Source organism: Glycine soja, chromosome 11 (assembly GCF_004193775.1).
Source record: "Glycine soja cultivar W05 chromosome 11, ASM419377v2, whole genome shotgun sequence".
Lineage (NCBI taxonomy): Eukaryota > Viridiplantae > Streptophyta > Magnoliopsida > Fabales > Fabaceae > Glycine > Glycine soja.
This window is the reverse complement of record NC_041012.1, coordinates 9306561-9324464: the sequence shown is the minus strand read 5'-3', so window position 1 is coordinate 9324464 and position 17904 is coordinate 9306561. Positions and strand designations below refer to the sequence as shown.

At 32.2% G+C, this 17904-nt stretch overlaps 4 protein-coding genes across 4 annotated transcripts; 1 reads left to right on the top strand and 3 right to left on the bottom strand.

Moving 5' to 3' along the window:
• Nucleotides 1-562: 562 nt before the first annotated feature.
• Nucleotides 563-1975, bottom strand: LOC114375242 (non-symbiotic hemoglobin 1). The gene is made up of 4 exons (XM_028333013.1): nucleotides 1616-1975; nucleotides 1400-1514; nucleotides 1169-1285; nucleotides 563-928 (listed from the first exon to the last, which is right to left on the bottom strand). The coding sequence occupies exons 1-4, from the start codon at nucleotides 1726-1728 to the stop codon at nucleotides 788-790; spliced, it is 486 nt and encodes a 161-aa protein (XP_028188814.1). The 5' UTR covers nucleotides 1729-1975; the 3' UTR covers nucleotides 563-787.
• A 3183-nt stretch (nucleotides 1976-5158) lies between these two features.
• LOC114375243 (non-symbiotic hemoglobin 1-like) lies at nucleotides 5159-6579 on the bottom strand. Its single transcript, XM_028333014.1, has 4 exons — nucleotides 6398-6579; nucleotides 6108-6222; nucleotides 5877-5993; nucleotides 5159-5534 (listed from the first exon to the last, which is right to left on the bottom strand). The coding sequence occupies exons 1-4, from the start codon at nucleotides 6499-6501 to the stop codon at nucleotides 5397-5399; spliced, it is 474 nt and encodes a 157-aa protein (XP_028188815.1). The 5' UTR covers nucleotides 6502-6579; the 3' UTR covers nucleotides 5159-5396.
• Nucleotides 6580-9992: 3413 nt separating this feature from the next.
• LOC114375241 (plastid division protein PDV2-like) lies at nucleotides 9993-12125 on the bottom strand. The gene is made up of 2 exons (XM_028333012.1): nucleotides 11682-12125; nucleotides 9993-10849 (listed from the first exon to the last, which is right to left on the bottom strand). Exons 1-2 carry the CDS (start codon nucleotides 11877-11879, stop codon nucleotides 10178-10180), a joined length of 870 nt encoding a protein of 289 aa, XP_028188813.1. The 5' UTR covers nucleotides 11880-12125; the 3' UTR covers nucleotides 9993-10177.
• Nucleotides 12126-13860: 1735 nt separating this feature from the next.
• LOC114375239 (putative pentatricopeptide repeat-containing protein At3g18840) lies at nucleotides 13861-16406 on the top strand. The gene has a single exon (XM_028333011.1). The coding sequence runs from the start codon at nucleotides 14103-14105 to the stop codon at nucleotides 16179-16181; it is 2079 nt and encodes a 692-aa protein (XP_028188812.1). The 5' UTR covers nucleotides 13861-14102; the 3' UTR covers nucleotides 16182-16406.
• Nucleotides 16407-17904: the final 1498 nt, after the last annotated feature.

The following is a 17904-nucleotide window of genomic DNA, read 5'->3' as shown; positions in this document are numbered from 1 at the left end:
TTCCCCTGTTATGTGGTGCCCATTCCAGATTCCATTAGCAAAGAGACACAAAGACAAGCGCAAACACGTAGAGACAAATGGGTACATATCACATGTGCATTCTCTCAATTCACAAGCAAAGGTGGAAAATTTAGTTGGATGGTAGGGTACAGCAATTCCAAGAGCGCGTACCAAAATTAAGTTAAAGTTTGTAAATAATGCTGACTTCCAACGTTCTTCACCAACATTGGAGTCATTACTGGTCTGATTTGTCCCTTGTGAATGCAGAAGAGAGATATAAACAATAATAGTTTCAGGAGAGGTATGCAATTACATTACAAGGAATTGACTTACTGGTATTATTATTATTACGATGATTTATGGTCATAATATTTTCATTTTCAAAATAATGTTTTGATATAAATATTTCAAATAAGTTTCATATTCAGTAAAATTCTCATTTAGTGTAAATCATGTCCAACTGGGTTATCTTTTGCCATAACGTGTGTGTTATGCATAAAAACAACAAAGGATATTGGTGCAATCACATAAGTGATCGGGAAGAATTATGTTGAATCGCAGATAAGTATAAAGAAACAAATAGCTATAATTCATTTAATCACCTTCAACTACAGAATTGTTGAATGCGAAACACTTCCCAACCTAGCAACTCCCAATAGCCAAGTCTACGTACACAAAGTATATTACATTCACACAAAATAAAAGCACAAGCCTAAACTTTCTCACTTTTATTAATATAACAATTTGAGAATTGAGAGGGAAGGAAAGGAACTGCTTAAACTGGAGTCTAAGAGGAGGGTGGTTTCATTTCAGATTTAATGGCATCGACCAGCTGATCATAAGCTTCTCCCCATGCATTCTTCATAGCCGGTGACCACATTTCTGGTACAGCTTCTTTTATGGTCTCCAACAGTGCAAACTTTGTCACCTTAAAACCAAACAATAAACTATATACATCATGCTTCTAGAGAATTACCCTCCAAAGTGTAGTTAAAAAACACAAATAAATACAAGTCTTGCCATCACTTATTTATGCCAATTATATTTTTGAATGTAACAATTGATATAAATAGTTATGAGCAAATGTCATTTTCAATCTATAAATTGACCCTTGCTAATAAACAATGTTTAATTTGGCAATTATACTCATACTAAGATGTTTATATACCTCGAAATGCTCGTTTGCTACGCCGGTTCTAAAATGGGTAGCACCTAATTTTTTCAAGTTTGATTCTCTGACAGTGACTTTCCCGGCCTTCCGCAGCTGAACTGCTGAATCACAGGTCTGCAATGACAAAAACAAAATAAATTGATATTACCAATTAAGAGACATGGCTTCTATAATTTATGGTTATAATGGTTTAACTGGAATTTGGTTTAGTATTTAATTTTAGCTTACCATTACAAAGACAGACACGGCATGGGGCTTGAGCTTGGGATTTTGCTCCAAAGGAACCGTTGAATCTCTCAAGAATGAGAACAATTTCTGAGCTGATGGAGCAATCTCAAATATTCTACCAAGTTTGAAGTCATTAATTAGTTCAATTGTTTTGAGCAAGATAAAATTGAAATATAACCAAGAGAGTTTAATTAAAGAGTTGAAAAAATGGCTTACTTCAAGAAAAACTTGAGACCCAACTCTCCAGAATTCTTCTTCATGACATTCCATGACTTCACCACCAGAGCTTCTTGCTCTTCCGAGAAACCTCTTTCCAATGTGGTGGTCATGTTGTCTAGTAGTATGTTAAATGCTAAGATGTTTTTGTTTCAGGATTGTGATTCCAGTGAAAGTGGATGAGGAAATGGTTGATGTTTTAGCTTTTGCATTGCTAAAGTTTTTATAGTGGGATTCATTGAAAATGAAGTTGGCCCTTCATTGTAATGGGGAGTCATTCCCATTTGTGTGGCTTACCTTGTTACTCAAGTTTTCGTAGTCCATTTTGCTTTCTAAATAGTGGAATATATCCAAACAGTAATTTTTTTCGATTATATCTGAATCAATTTGAGTCATGCCACCTTAGTTATATATCCAAATACAAAGGTACACTTGCAATGTGCCATACTAGGTGCTCGTGCCCCAAAACCAGGGGCTGCTTGCGGCGAGAAAAAAATGGTTTTGGCCAGTCAACATGACCGTGCCATTGAATTTCAATTAGTTTAGTTGACCACTCCTTGGGTAAGCCATGACCAAATCAAATTATTTTTTGGGAAAAAATGTAAATTATATTAAACCCAAAATGATACAATAATAAATGGGGCATACCCCGCAGTTAAAGAAAATCAAAAGTCTCCCTAATACAAGAATAACTATATCAAGATGCTAAAACAAATGCAATAGATGCGCTTGTCTATATATAAGAAACTTAATCTTGCTAATAACTTCTATTTTTGATAATCTTCAAAAATCAGCTTGTTCCTAGACAGCCAAATGCAGTAGACTGTAATTGTTATAATCAGACAACGTAATTTTACTTGAACACCTGATGTGGATCTACCCCTAATTAAAGAGTCAGTAATGCGTTGTAAAGAAGTGAAACGCCTGCGGAAAAGAGTCAAATCACGAATGTGAGCCCAAACTTGGAGAGATTTCCGGCAAGAAAAGAACAAATGAGCATTTGGCTCAGGCTCATTTGAACATAAAGGGCAGAGGGAACCCTTGTTCAAAAAAGCAGCTTTGTCAAGAGTAAGCAGCCGATTCCTTCTAGCAAGCCACAAAATGAAAGACATCTTAGGGGGGATTGCTGGGTTCCATATAACAGAACACCAACTAACAGTAGGCTTGACACCTCTAATGTATTCATAGACTTTGCCAACAAGCAATTGTTCATTGGTGCTCCAAGATTGAATCCTCTTTTTGGCCTCTTCAGTACTTAACTCTTTAGAGATAATAAAGTCCCTTATTTAAATGATTTTCTTTATCAAAACTGAATCTGACGAAGAAGTATTGTAATTTCACGCATCCCTCCCTCTGAAATAGTAATGGTGAACCCACCGAACCCATCCAAATCAAATTATTTTTTGTTCATATACTTTCACAATTTTTTTAATTTGATTATCTCTCTATTTTAACTTTATATATTTTTCATCTTAGTATCTTATATTATTTATTGCAACTCTTTTTTTTTTTTTCCTTTTTACCCACTACACCAAAAGTTAAAAAGTACAAAACGATTTTCCTTTTCTATTGCAAATAAGGCAATCCATTAACCTAACTTAACCAAAAAATAAAGAGTACAACGACGTTTTTCCTTTTCCTATAGTAATTAAGGCAGTCCATTCTTGATGATTAACTTATTCTCGTGTGTCCAAACACAACTGATATGCACAGTATATCAACAAAAGAATTCAACTTTTAAAAGTATATACCAGCCCGGTACACATGCATTTACATCATTGCATGGGTCACTTTGGTATTTATCTATATTTTAAAATGGCCTGTGTATATAATTAATAATTCATTTAAAAATAGTTATTAATTAAATTTGTCGGAAAGAAAGATTAAGATACTGGGGAGAAGATACAACATACCAAGTAATAAGAACAAAACTATAAAAATATATTAATAAAGAATTGGAAAAAAGATCGACAATGTCATCAAATAACAAATTTTATATAAATATTAGAATAACTAAATACAAAAAAAAAATATCTATGGGTTGAGTGAGAAACAATTGGATAGGTTTGAGCTTTGAAATTTTCTTGAATTAGTTTTTGAAAAAAAATTCAACCCAAAAAAATAATTTTTTAGTGTCTATTGGAAGTATTTTCCTTTACCCATCTTTTTTATTAAAGAAATTTATTTGATTGTTGTTGGTTATCATTGAAATGAGAAAATCGTTTATATTTTAATTAAACTGAAAATAAAAAGCTAAGTCAAAATTGTAAATAAGCATTAAAACTAAAAATATTATATTATCACAAAGATAAAAGTGTTAATATAACGACATAAAAAATGTTAATATAAAAAAATACGTTTTCACCTTAAAAATGATTTTAAATTAATTATTGCAAAAGTTTATACGTGTAAGTCTATGTTTGAATAAATGATAGAGAAAAATAATCACATGCATGGTTAATACATTTAGCTTCCTAATCCCTACTCCCTGCACCGCTCCAACAAAACCAAAAGCCCCACATAACTATCTTCTGTGTTTCCCCATTCTACGAGAGAAACACAATTACACAAACACAGAGACATATGGGTATGTGTACGTCCTCTCTAATCAAAAGAAAAGGTGAAGAACTTTGTTGACAAACCAATGTAAATATTATTATTCACTTGGACAGTAGGCTACAGCAATTCAAACAGCCTAAGAAAGCAGGGCATGTCCTGTCCCAAAACCCCAACTGCTTCCTCTGCATCTCAGAGTCTATGCCAATTGGCTTGGCTCAGTATTGCCCTGTGTGGATCCTAGTGAAGAGCTTCATTTGTATCACATGTATACTTCTTCATGCCACTCTCCAAATCCCAAAAGTGTTATTATTCCAAATATACAGATATTGGTTTCAATAAAAGTTAATTTGATCTTTTTAAAGTAAAGTCTCAATTTCGAGTTTTATAGAAAAAAATATAATTAATTAATAAAAGTGATAAATCAAGTTTTTGACAGAGATTAATCATTAATTAAAAATTATTGAATATTTTATAGTATCAATAATATGATTACTCCCAAAAAAAAAACTCATTTTTTTTTACATGATGGCATGATAATGAAAGACTCACATGAAGTTGCCACTTTAGTCAAAGAATGAGCAAAACATTTGTTTGTCTCCTCACAAACTGAACAATATAGTTTGGTTGTTGCATAAGTTTTTACATTGAAGAATAATAATACCCAAGTCCGAGCTATCAAGGGCTCATTCTTATTATTTCATAAAATAACTTCTTGGTTCAATTTATTAGTAAGTGACATCAAGTTTTACTTATAAAATAATTATATTATTCATATAACACTTTCTAAAATATTAGTTTTGTTTATTCTTCTTTTTCTCCATTGTGCAAAAAGTTACAAATATAAATTTTCAATAAGATTTAGACCCTAACTAATTAGTGGAGAACTAGCATAGCATGCATTTTTACCTACCAATAAAAAAGTGTGTTACTTGCACTGTTCGCGTGTGAATGAATGATGATTCATTTTATATAGCAAATGGATTCTAAAGACACAGAATAAAATTGTAACAATTCATACCATCCATGCATTTATCATTTTCCCTTTCCTTACAATTCACATCACCTTCAATAACTGAATTGTTAAAATGTGAACACTTTCCGACATAGCAACCCCAATAGCAACATAGATACATTATTAAAATTCATACAAACGAGAAGCACAGACCCAAACACCACCACCCTATCAATCTTATTCAATTTGAGAGAAAGCAACTACTAGAGTCTAATCAGAGGGCTTCATTTCAGATTTGATGGCTTCGGCCAGCTGATCATGAGCTTCTTCCCATGCATTCTTCATGGCTGGTGACCACATTTCAGGCACTGCTTCTTTTATGGTCTCCAATAGTGCCAACTTTGTTACCTTAATACAAAGCAAAAGAATAAACTATGCATTACTCTTCTAGAAAGCACTCTCTTTACTCCACAAAAAAACAAGCACTCACTATGCAAGATTATCATAAAGTGCTGAGATATGTACATGTTTTCCCCCCTATTATATTATTTTATACTACTCTCATGCATTTGGATGGAATCTCAATCCTTAATGCCACAACTAGCGTCAAATTTTAATGCAAACATTGATATAACAAATCTGACCAATGTTATTTTCAATTTTATACATGTTGATAGTTGACACTAACTAACAAATAAACCATACTTTTAGATATATATATATATATGCTCTTATTGAAAGTAGATATACCTCGAAATGCTCAGCTGCTACACCGGCTTTAAAATGAGTAGCACCTAATCTTTTCAAGTTTGATTCCCTCACAGTGACTTTACCAGCTTTCCTCAGTTGAACAGCTGATTCACACGTCTATAATAGTTTAACTTTAAATTTAGTTTTTTCATGTGTTGTTATCCATCCAAATGGTGCAGCTAGTCTCATGAGTTTCATGATAATGGGTGTAGAAGGAGCTAATAAGCTTACCATGACAAAGACAGCCATGGCATGGGGCTTGAGCTTGGGGTTTTCCTCCAAAGGAACAGTTGAATCCTTCAAGAATGAGAACAATTGCTGAGCTGCTGGAGCAATCTCCAATATTCTAAATGTTTAATTGAATTAGTCATATATCACTCATTACTTCAATTGTTCAAAAACATGCATTAAGTTGTGTTACTAACTAACATTAGCTGATAGAATATAAAAAAAACAAAATGTGTCACTAACTAGCTAGTTGGAGATAAGGTTGAAAGAGATGAAGAAATTAAACGGCTTACTTCTTGAAAAATTTAAGACCGAGTTCTTGAGAATTCTTCTTCATTTCGTTCCATGATTTCACCACCAGAGCTTCTTGCTCTTCCGTGAAACCTTTGCCCTCCATGTTCTCTACTCTCTAGCTACTAGCTAGTATTGGTATATATGATTGTCATATGATGGCAGTGGTTGATGTTGTAGCTTGGTTTTGTAGTGAGATATTTCCCCTTCAAGATGAGGTTGCCCCTTCAATGTAATGGGAAGGCATTCCCATGCTTTTGGTTGCCACGTTCTTTGATTGAGCTTTCAAGAAACAAACAATATCAATTAAAATATTAATATAATCACCATATCAATAAGATGGAAAATAGCATCACATTATCTGCCACCAATTAAATTGTATATAATGAGGTAAATGAAATAAAAATGCGTATATAATAACAATAAATAAATATATGCACTTTTTATTTTGACTGAAGATAAATATATGCACTGAAAATGTCTTCTAATTATTTTAAACTCTCATATTACAATTTTTTTTTCTGATTATATAACAAGTTTGTTAAATTTTATGATAATTATTTTTAAAATTATAATAATAATGATATTTTATTAATTGACGGTATAAAAAATGTATGTCAATGAAACTTTATATTCTCTCTGGTTTTATTATAAAGTTTAATTAAGTAATTAATTAGGATCTTAAAATAAGTACGTTTGATTTCATTTACACCTTTCCGGTCCCCACCGTTACTTGATTCATGAATTGGCCAAATGCCAAATTAGTGACGTCCATAGAATGTGCCCATAAACAAGGTGCCGCGACCGCGAGATGATAACGGTGTTGCCCAGCCAACGACGTGGATTGAAGTTTCAACAATCCAATTTTAACACGTGTTGAGCAACCCCTTGTTTAAGCCATATATGGACAAAATCATTTTTTAGGGAAATATTAGCAACTTGATCGATAATACTTTTTAACAAACTCTAGACTTGTAATAAAAAAATATTTATTAACAATTTATCATTAGATTTATCCTGGTTGATATAATGTTTATTTAATAGGAATCGGGTGGTAAATATTGGTAATGAGTATATACTTATAATATCATGTTTTTTATTGCACCAAAATAAATATAATGTGCTATCATATTTACAAACAATTTAATTAATATATTATCATTGCATTATGTTATTTGTATAGACTCATAATTATACTAACAATTCAACTCTTGTGAAAAACAAAATCGAGACTAACGAAGACTAATCAAATGATAAAGCATTGATGTTTTTTTAAATGACTATAAGGTCAAACTTATTTTAAGATCTACTAAGAAAACAATCTTAAATAATTAGTGGAGAGAATAAACTCAATTAGTATAATTAAGTTACTAACACACGTTGAATTTTTAGAAAAATCTAGATTCATTCCGATCTATGTTTGGATTAATGGAAAGAAATGGGACGGATTAATTTTAATGATCATTGTTTGGATTCAGATATAAAGAATCGAATGGGCCATAATAGAACTCATTCTACCTGATTCCATTGTTTTAAACCTTTTTCCTTACCTCCCAAATTTACTCTATCTCTTTTTATTATGAATTTACTATGTTGTCCTTTTTAACTTCTCCACCGCCAATGCCCCAATGTTGATGTACGCGACCAACCAGATATCTGAACACGTAAAATCTCGCGAATAGTACCTCGACGAAGCACTCCCAAATCATGTTCATCATCTTCTGTTGCCAAATTTGCCAAAGAAACCTATCGAAAATGTGACTCATCCCTCATGCAGAAACCCATTTACCAACTTTCCACCACTTGATGCAAACATGGTGATCTGAGATCTAATGAGTCCGAAGGATTTCTGTAAGGATTATCACCTTATCAATCACACTTACATATCAAATACATAGCACTCTATCCTTCAAAAAGTTTTTTAAAGAGGATCAGATTTATAGAAAGAAAATATTTCTATCAACAGAAAAGAGTACAAATTGATTCCAAGGCTATTATTTATAAAATCACCTTATAATAAGGATAATATGAAAATTGGGAAATTATAATTTATTCTACTCCATTCTTTTTCCAAATGATGGGATGGGATATTTGTTCCATTCTAATATAAATTATCCAAACAATAAAATGGTATTTTAAATTCATCCCATTCTGTTCTATTATGTTTTGATCATTTCCGCTTCATTCTCTACCACTAATACTAATTCAAACATAGCCTTAATGACTATTAGGTTAAATTATTCCTAATAAATGAATATCACTTATTAAATAACTACTGAATTTTTTATTTTCTAAAAATTATTATTATTAAGTAAAAATATATATTCTAAGAGATATGCAATCATATCTCAACAAGTGAAAATGTTCTCAAGATTTAAACTCGTAACTTCTATTAGATGACAAAACCACATATAACAATATGCCAAGACTCGCCATCAGTGTAATGAACTATAAATTAGAAAATATTAAAAATTAATATGATTATCACGTGTTTACACCTTTTAAAGTATGCTAGTTTACAAGATATGTTTCCCCCCAAAAAAATCATGCATTACAAGTTACATGAAAATATCTTATAAAAGATACTAGTCCATGATATTCTACTACAAGTCACATGGCAAATGCCTTACATAAAACAAAAGATATATTGCAAGTCATATAATAAATCTTATTAAGAAATATTATTAATTCATGCCGCATCTTAGAAGATGCGGACGTGAACTAATACTTCTCACGAAACACTGACTATACATCCACCCACCATCCCCGTTTATTTAAACACTAGCTTCCAACTACATAGGCAAATTGAATCTCCCATATTTTTATTCTATATAATCTTTCATAATATTATATAATTAATTAATATATTTATTTACTCATGTGAGTAAATAAGGTGTGTTTGCAATGATTTACATAGTTAAAGGATTTTGGGGAGACCAAATATAACTGGGGATTAATTGGTTATTTATGCATATTCAATTGTGTGTGAAGAATAGATTCCCACTTCCTTCCATCATACCCTGGGTAGGATACTCCCTACTGTGCACAATCCAAGACATGTAATTTTCATGTTTGAGGCTTCACAAAATAATTACAAGTTTCAGCATTTGATATTCTCTTTATTTAAGAGTTTAATATCTATATACTAACAATATCCAATCACAAATCATCATTTAATTATTTTAAGATAATTATTTTAAAAGTCAATAAACTTAACATGCATGATGACTTATAATTGAATGATTACGTGAACTTTTTACAATATCACTATATAATCCTTTTTCTCTTTGTTTAAATATAAGTAACTTAAGAGATGATTGGACTGCAGGTCATTTATAGAAACCAACCAAGATATACTACCATACTATTAATAAAAATTTGATTGAATGACACGAGCATGACACTCATCAAACCCATCAAGGAAAAAGAGGAGATCGAGTTAAAGGTTTTGAATACCTAGTCTCTTGATTGGGTGTAAAACACCCCCAACTCAAGATAACCTACCGTGTACTCATCAGTCATCAAACGATGAGGCACAGCATTAATGCCTTACCATAAACTTTAAAAATAGAGCATATTTTTCAAAGTATAAGTGACCTCAGATCAAAATTTCTCCCATTTTCAAAATAAAGGGTCAACTGCATCACCTACCAAAATCAAGACAATCAGCCACTGAATATAATATTTTAAATAGCATATTGACAAAAAGTAGAACAAAGTAAAAAAAATGAAGGAAAAGGGAGGAGTGAAATGATTTACAATACGGAGAACGAATGCTATTGTCAACCACATCCATAGTTTATATCAGGTGTTGCAGCAACAGCTGAAAATGGAATTTCAACTCTCTCTTTCACTAGGCATCGAGCTTCCCCATTTTCCCACACTAGAATTCTCCCTGGTGGACACTGAATATTTGGTCTCTCACCCCCATTTTTAGTTGTAGATCTCTCCTCATTTTCTACTCTGTGACGCCAGCCTTGCACACTGAAACGAACGCCCAACTTAGGCCCAAAACCAGACAAACTTAATATTGATACCACACCAACTACCGTGAGCATTGCTTTGGCTGCAGAAGTTATAAAAAATCCCAATCCTTTTCTCGAATTTTTAGCCCCATTTTCAACATGATTTTGCTCTTTTTCACTGAGATTCTTGTTAGCCTCAATCATTGGATCAAGTGTGATTAACCCATTGCGACCAGACTTATTCACGGAAGGAATCTGTGAGAGATATTCCTTGTCCATAGACACAGAGTATGGAGGGCGGCTAGGATATGGAGGAAGTAGTAGATCATTGTTGGGCTCCACTGTTTCACTAGCAAAAGTGGAAGCTTCTTGTATCACTTCCAATTCCTTACCTTTGTACTCCTTGAGCTTGTCAATTAACATTTTACGGCTGCTTTCAATCTCAGCCAAGGCAATTTCTCTTTCGTACCGTTGTTGTTGTTGCAGAACCTGTAATTTGCACATAATACATATGATTCCCAAATTATTATCTTATTCACATTTTTATTATTTCCTCCTGGCAAAGCATAAAAATAAATCAGAAAAACTTTCAAAATCATCTTACAAGCACTAATACAAGCTCAATGCTACTATCCTCATAGTTCTAAGAAACAAAATCATATTCTTGTAGTGGTACAAAGTAGCCAAGAGTGTGAAACCAATGAATCAAATTTCAGTTCACATTGTGGATTTGCTAGATCAAGAATGAGGAAACCATTCATTTAGAATGTAAATGTACAACGGAATTGTGTGCTTGTAAGAAAGCACAAATGTATACACCGAGTTTTCACTTTTCACAATAATCGAATCAAGTATCTTATGCAATTCGTATAGAAAACCATTAAAACAATAAAAGAGTTATTTTCACTAGTTAGTATAAAAGAATTTAAAAACATGAAACAAAATGTAAATAAGATAGTATTGTTGTAATTAAAAGTGAAAACAGGAAATAAATAAAATAAAAAAAAACATTTTCTCAGACCATACAACCTTTAAAATATTCTTGGCTGCAAACACTATGGTGGCAGCCAACCACAGCCTTCTCGAACATGAACATATCCCAGCTAGTGTAGCTAGTTTTTCATTACTAGATTAAGTTAGTGACAAGAATGAACTAAAGCAAGCATCATAATAACAGAAATATTCACACTTGGAATCAAGTAAGCGACAAGTAAGCATCAAAACCCAATCCAAAAAAAAGACAGACCATGACACCCCACAATTCCCAATAACTAAAAATCCCCAAATAAAAAAAAAAACCCTAATTTTGAAATGAGGGTACCTGCAAGGAAGAGAGCTGGGTCTCCAAGGCTTCAAGGGCATCGCAAATGTTGAGAAGGCGTTCGGTGGCTTCATCGTCGTCGTCGTCGTCAGCGTGCGGCGAGGGACCATTGGCGGTGGCTCTTTGGATGCAATTGCTGATTTTTAATCGGAGTTCTGTGGCTCTCGCCAACACTAACCCTATGCCTTCCTCTTCCATTCCCCTTTCTCTCTCGCTCGCTCTGTCTTTGTTTTTTTCTTATGTTGGGTTCTATTCTAACCCTGGAAAAGTTTGATATGAAATACAAACCCGCCAAAAAACACCCCTCTGCTTCCTCTTTCGCTGTCTCCTCTCAGACCCAGTGGTGGGTGGGGATTCTGATTTAGTGACTGTGGTGCTCCCAAACACATAGAAAATCTATTCTCCCTCACTTTTGCGTTTTGTCAAACTTCCTAATCAGACAAATAATATGGACACATTTTATCATTTCCACTAAATACTACTACTATTTTATTTTTCTTCTCTTCAATAGTTCTTATAAATATTATATTATGGGACGCTAGGTTTTGGTATAACCACACTATAGTACTTCAACATTATTTGTTAAGGTAAAATAATTTTGGGTTAATTAATTTACATATGTATGGTGGTTTAACTAAAGGATTGATAAAGTGATGAAAAAATCTTGTTGTCATATGGAGAACTATTTATTTAACAAGAATATTTTATATTTGATTTTTGTGGGTAAAATTTCATGATAATCTAGATTAGTATTTGATTTAGTGATTTAAAAAACATATTGTGATTTCTAACCTAAGACAAAATAATGTCTCATAATTTATAGGACCTAAAATAATGATTAATGAATATAAATTACATTTTTAGTAAATTATTAGAGTTCATAAAATATTAAAGAAAGTATATTTTGTCTTGTATTTAATAAGATTAATATTATATATATTTATATATACATGTGTTTTTTTAACTAGATGTATCTGATCCTTCTTATTTCGCATCTAACTAATCTCTTCGCACTGGATGAGCTATTTTAGAGTAAAATGGTGCTTCTACTTGCATGAATTTTAATAGTACATTTGAGAACTTTTTTAAAAAAAAAATTGTCCTTTTTATGAAATAAGATATTTGAGTATCTTATTCAAGATTTAAGGACTATTTTTTTAAAATACAAAAACTTATTTAAGAAATTAATATTTTTTAACATATGTTTATCTATATATATTGACTTAAATATTAAACTCTTAATAATATGTTTAAAGGATAATGTTATTTATCAACTATATCCTATATTATATTAGTAAAATATTTGTCTATTAATGTTAAATACATAACTCAATTTTTATCATAACTTTTTATATCTATGTTAAGAGATATCCTATCTTTTATTAAAGAAATTATGATTTAACCAATGAGATTCTCTTTAAAAATAATAATGCGACTTACATAATAGAAATAGTAAGTTTTTCTCTATCAAAATTTTAACTCCCGCAATCAACATGATGTATTATGGATAATACATAATAATATTTCTTAAGTAGTATATGATTAAGAATTTGATTTTTAAGTTCATATATATATATATATATATATATATATATATATATATTAGAATAAGTGAACTTTTAAAATAAATTTACACTTTTAGTGACTAATCTATGTCTTTCGGCAACAAAATACCCCAAGCACAAAAAAAAAGTTTGAGTTCTCACTTTCATCTTTAATTCTCAACCATATCTGGAGCATAATTATTTTCAAAAGATGACTTGTGAGAAATAAAAAAAAGGTTTTTTAGTATAAAAACAAATAATAATCAAGCATATTTAAATATTTAATAACACGTGATATAGAAAAGTATAAAATAAAATAAATATTATGAGGCCGTTTGTTTAAGCTTATTACAAAATATTTTAATAAAATAAATAATTTTCTATTTTTTTAAGGTGTTTGTCTATTTTTTTTAGAGTTTTCTACTTTTATTTATAAGAAAATCCTGCTTCTTAAAAAAGTTAAAATAATTTTGTTTAAGTTTAAACAGACTGATCAAATATTTGATTTTATTTTAAACAATTTAAATTTAAATCCATGACAATTAATTTCATCTATTTTGATGAATCCCATCATAAGCTGAGTTGTAATAATGAATTATTGTTGTACTTAGCTTTTTTTGATTGGGAAGAGATGCTTCCGATAAACGGTGCCAAATGTGAAAGTCACACAAGTTCACGTGCACCTTTATTCCCATTTCTTTTGATATGCATGCATAAATTATAGGAGCGTAAATTAAAATGCAAAGCAAACCTAGAACGTCACCACATATATTCAATGTTTTGATGTTTTTGATGAATTCAATATTTTTGTTTGTCCAAATTTTTTGAATGGTGTTAGCCTTTTTATTTTGGTCCTAGAAGTAACAAACAAGTGGCAATGGCAATTAGATCCCTGAGAGTGAGAGATGCTATGGTATACCTTGACCATGTCCAAGCAATAAAATCTGGTTTGGTATCAAGCATTTTCACTTGTAATCAACTCATTCACCTTTATTCCAACCATGGCCTTTTACAAGAGGCCCACAAACTGTTCGATGAAATGCCCCATCCAAACGTATTCTCTTGGAATGCCATAATCATGGCTTACATAAAAGCACACAACTTGACTCAAGCGCGAGCCCTTTTTGACTCTGCCTCTCACAGAGATTTGGTTTCTTATAATTCCCTGTTGTCTGCTTATGTTGGTTCAGATGGGTACGAGACTGAGGCACTTGATTTGTTTACTAGAATGCAATCTGCACGTGACACAATTGGGATTGATGAGATCACTCTCACAAACATGCTTAACCTTGCTGCCAAACTACGTGTGCTGTGTTATGGAAAACAGATGCATTCGTATATGGTGAAAACTGCAAATGATTTAAGTAAGTTTGCTTTGAGTTCTCTCATAGACATGTACTCCAAATGTGGCTGCTTTCAAGAAGCATGCAATTTATTTGGCAGTTGTGATGAGATGGTGGACTTGGTTTCTAAGAATGCAATGGTTGCAGCTTGTTGTAGGGAAGGAAAGATGGACATGGCCTTAAATGTATTTTGGAAAAATCCTGAATTAAAGGATACTGTATCTTGGAACACATTGATTGCAGGATACTCCCAGAATGGCTATATGGAGAAATCACTTACCTTTTTTGTTGAGATGATTGAAAATGGTATTGATTTCAACGAACACACTTTAGCAAGTGTTTTGAATGCCTGCTCTGCTCTAAAATGTTCAAAACTTGGCAAGTCTGTCCATGCTTGGGTGTTAAAAAAGGGTTATAGTTCAAATCAATTTATTAGCAGTGGCGTTGTTGACTTCTACTCTAAGTGCGGGAATATAAGATATGCAGAGTTAGTCTATGCAAAAATTGGGATTAAAAGTCCATTTGCAGTTGCGTCGTTGATTGCAGCCTACTCATCTCAGGGTAACATGACAGAAGCCCAAAGGCTTTTTGATTCACTGTTGGAAAGAAACTCTGTTGTATGGACAGCTCTATGTTCTGGCTATGTCAAATCACAACAATGTGAAGCAGTCTTCAAACTTTTCAGAGAGTTTAGAACTAAAGAAGCACTAGTTCCTGATGCAATGATCATTGTCAGTATTCTTGGTGCCTGTGCAATACAGGCTGACCTTAGTTTGGGAAAGCAAATTCATGCTTACATCTTGAGAATGAGATTTAAGGTGGATAAGAAATTACTGAGTTCTTTGGTTGATATGTACTCAAAATGTGGGAATGTTGCATATGCCGAGAAACTCTTCAGACTAGTTACTGATAGTGATAGAGATGCAATCTTATATAATGTCATAATAGCTGGTTATGCTCATCATGGTTTTGAAAATAAAGCAATTGAGCTTTTTCAGGAAATGTTGAATAAAAGTGTCAAGCCCGACGCAGTCACTTTTGTTGCACTTCTATCAGCTTGTCGACACCGTGGATTAGTAGAACTAGGAGAGCAATTTTTTATGTCCATGGAACATTACAACGTATTGCCTGAGATTTACCACTATGCATGTATGGTGGATATGTATGGAAGGGCTAATCAACTAGAAAAGGCAGTAGAGTTCATGAGGAAGATTCCCATAAAGATAGATGCTACAATCTGGGGAGCATTTCTTAACGCTTGTCAGATGAGCAGCGATGCAGCACTTGTCAAACAGGCAGAAGAGGAACTATTGAAAGTTGAGGCAGATAATGGGTCCAGATATGTGCAGTTGGCCAATGCGTATGCTGCCAAAGGGAAATGGGATGAGATGGGAAGAATAAGAAAGAAAATGAGAGGACACGAGGCTAAGAAGCTTGCTGGTTGCAGTTGGATATATGTGGAAAATGGCATTCATGTATTTACTTCTGGTGATAGATCCCATTCAAAAGCAGAAGCAGTATATTCAACTCTGACATGCTTGAATGGGAAACTGTATTTATCTTTCAAAGAACAGAAGCAACTTTATGAAATTCAAAGTGATGTTGATTGTTGAGGATATATTTTGATGGTTAACTAGCCAATGCCACTAAAAGTGGATCCTCTGCCATATAGGGATCATAAGACCACCATCCAATGCAACATGCTTATAGATACTATCATAGGCAGACCTATGTAGGATTGAGAGGGTGCAAATGCACCCACTATGAGAAAAATACATGTATATACCCCAATTTTTCAGCCATTGTCAAATTTTGTTTTTCATTGGATAGTTTCTTTCTTATGTTTTGCTCTCTTTTTAGCTCGCTATATATTTTTTGTTTTATCCAATTGCACATTTTATTTCATCTCTTGTTTTATTTTCATATGTATGATTGATGCGTGAAATATGTACTCGTTAAGGACAAATGTATCCTATGTTGTAGTATCAGTGGACTCGAAAGTTTCAATATCGTATCCTAAAGACTAGTTGTGTTCTCAAATAATCTAAATCGCATAAACTAAATAAATTTGGATTTTTATCTTGAGTTGGAGATTGTTTATGTTTGCATTGAGAAAACTAAAGACAAGACAATATTTTTAAAGAAAAAATATGTATGAATAAAAAGTGACTCGGATTATGATTTCATAATTGTCTAATACCTCTTATTTTAATTATCAGTCTGTGGTCAAGGTCTCAAAATACTCTTTCCCCTAAATAAATACTGCATTGATCATTGGGGATTTAATTTAGGGTTAATGATAAATAATAAAGAAGTGTGTAAAAATGAGATTCATACTGCCAGTTTGGTCATGCAAGCTTTATGAATCCTATCATTCTATAAGTTATTTAATTATGAGAAGATGGTCACAAACATGCAATTAACTAATAATCAAAGTGATTAGTTCCAATATAAAAGTGAAAACAATAAAAAGATACAATTAATTGAATAACATTGAAGAACTTTACTAAAAAGATGAACTAGAGTACATAGGTACAACTACATCACAATTTGAGTTCCAAGGGGTTTAGCCAACCATGGTTATAGAATAACTAAAGAGCATACAATATTGCATTAGAAATAAAAAAGATCGAAAAATCTTACACATTCGGACCCCAATTGTTCCCGATGTAGTTCTCCTCTCAAAAGCTATTGTTGTTCGTAAAATGTATAATGAATTTCAAATCCCCAAAGTACAAACTCCAAGTTCTTATTTATAGACTCTTAAAGATAATTACTTTAATTAGGCACACTATAGATAAATATTCTAATATGATCTCTAAAGATAATTAATTTAATTAGGTGCACTATAAATAAATATTCCAATTAGATCCCTAAAGATAATTACTTTAATTAGACATCTAAAGATATTTTTTTTTTAATTAAGCTCACTACGGTCATGGTGATATCCACCACAACCATATCATAATCCTAGCGTTAAAGCTTGAGATGTTGTGAAATGACAAGGACCCTAATGATTTACCATGGCCTTCTTGGTTGATCATAGCGTGATCAATGTACCACTGTTGTTATCAAGGAAAAATAACATTAGATCTTCATGAAATTGTGCATTTTTTAACTTTTTCACTTGATTGAGTAATTGCACTACTGTACGATAAAAACTAATGTTCAAATGTGAGTTTTGCAAAGAAAATACATGAAATAACACTCACATAAATGATAATCATGATTTTTAATTGTGATCCACAACCACAATTAAAGTCACAATGTAAAGGTTTTGGGACTTAATGCAACTGTATCACAAATGCAATTGCAGTTGTGTCAACCATATTTTTC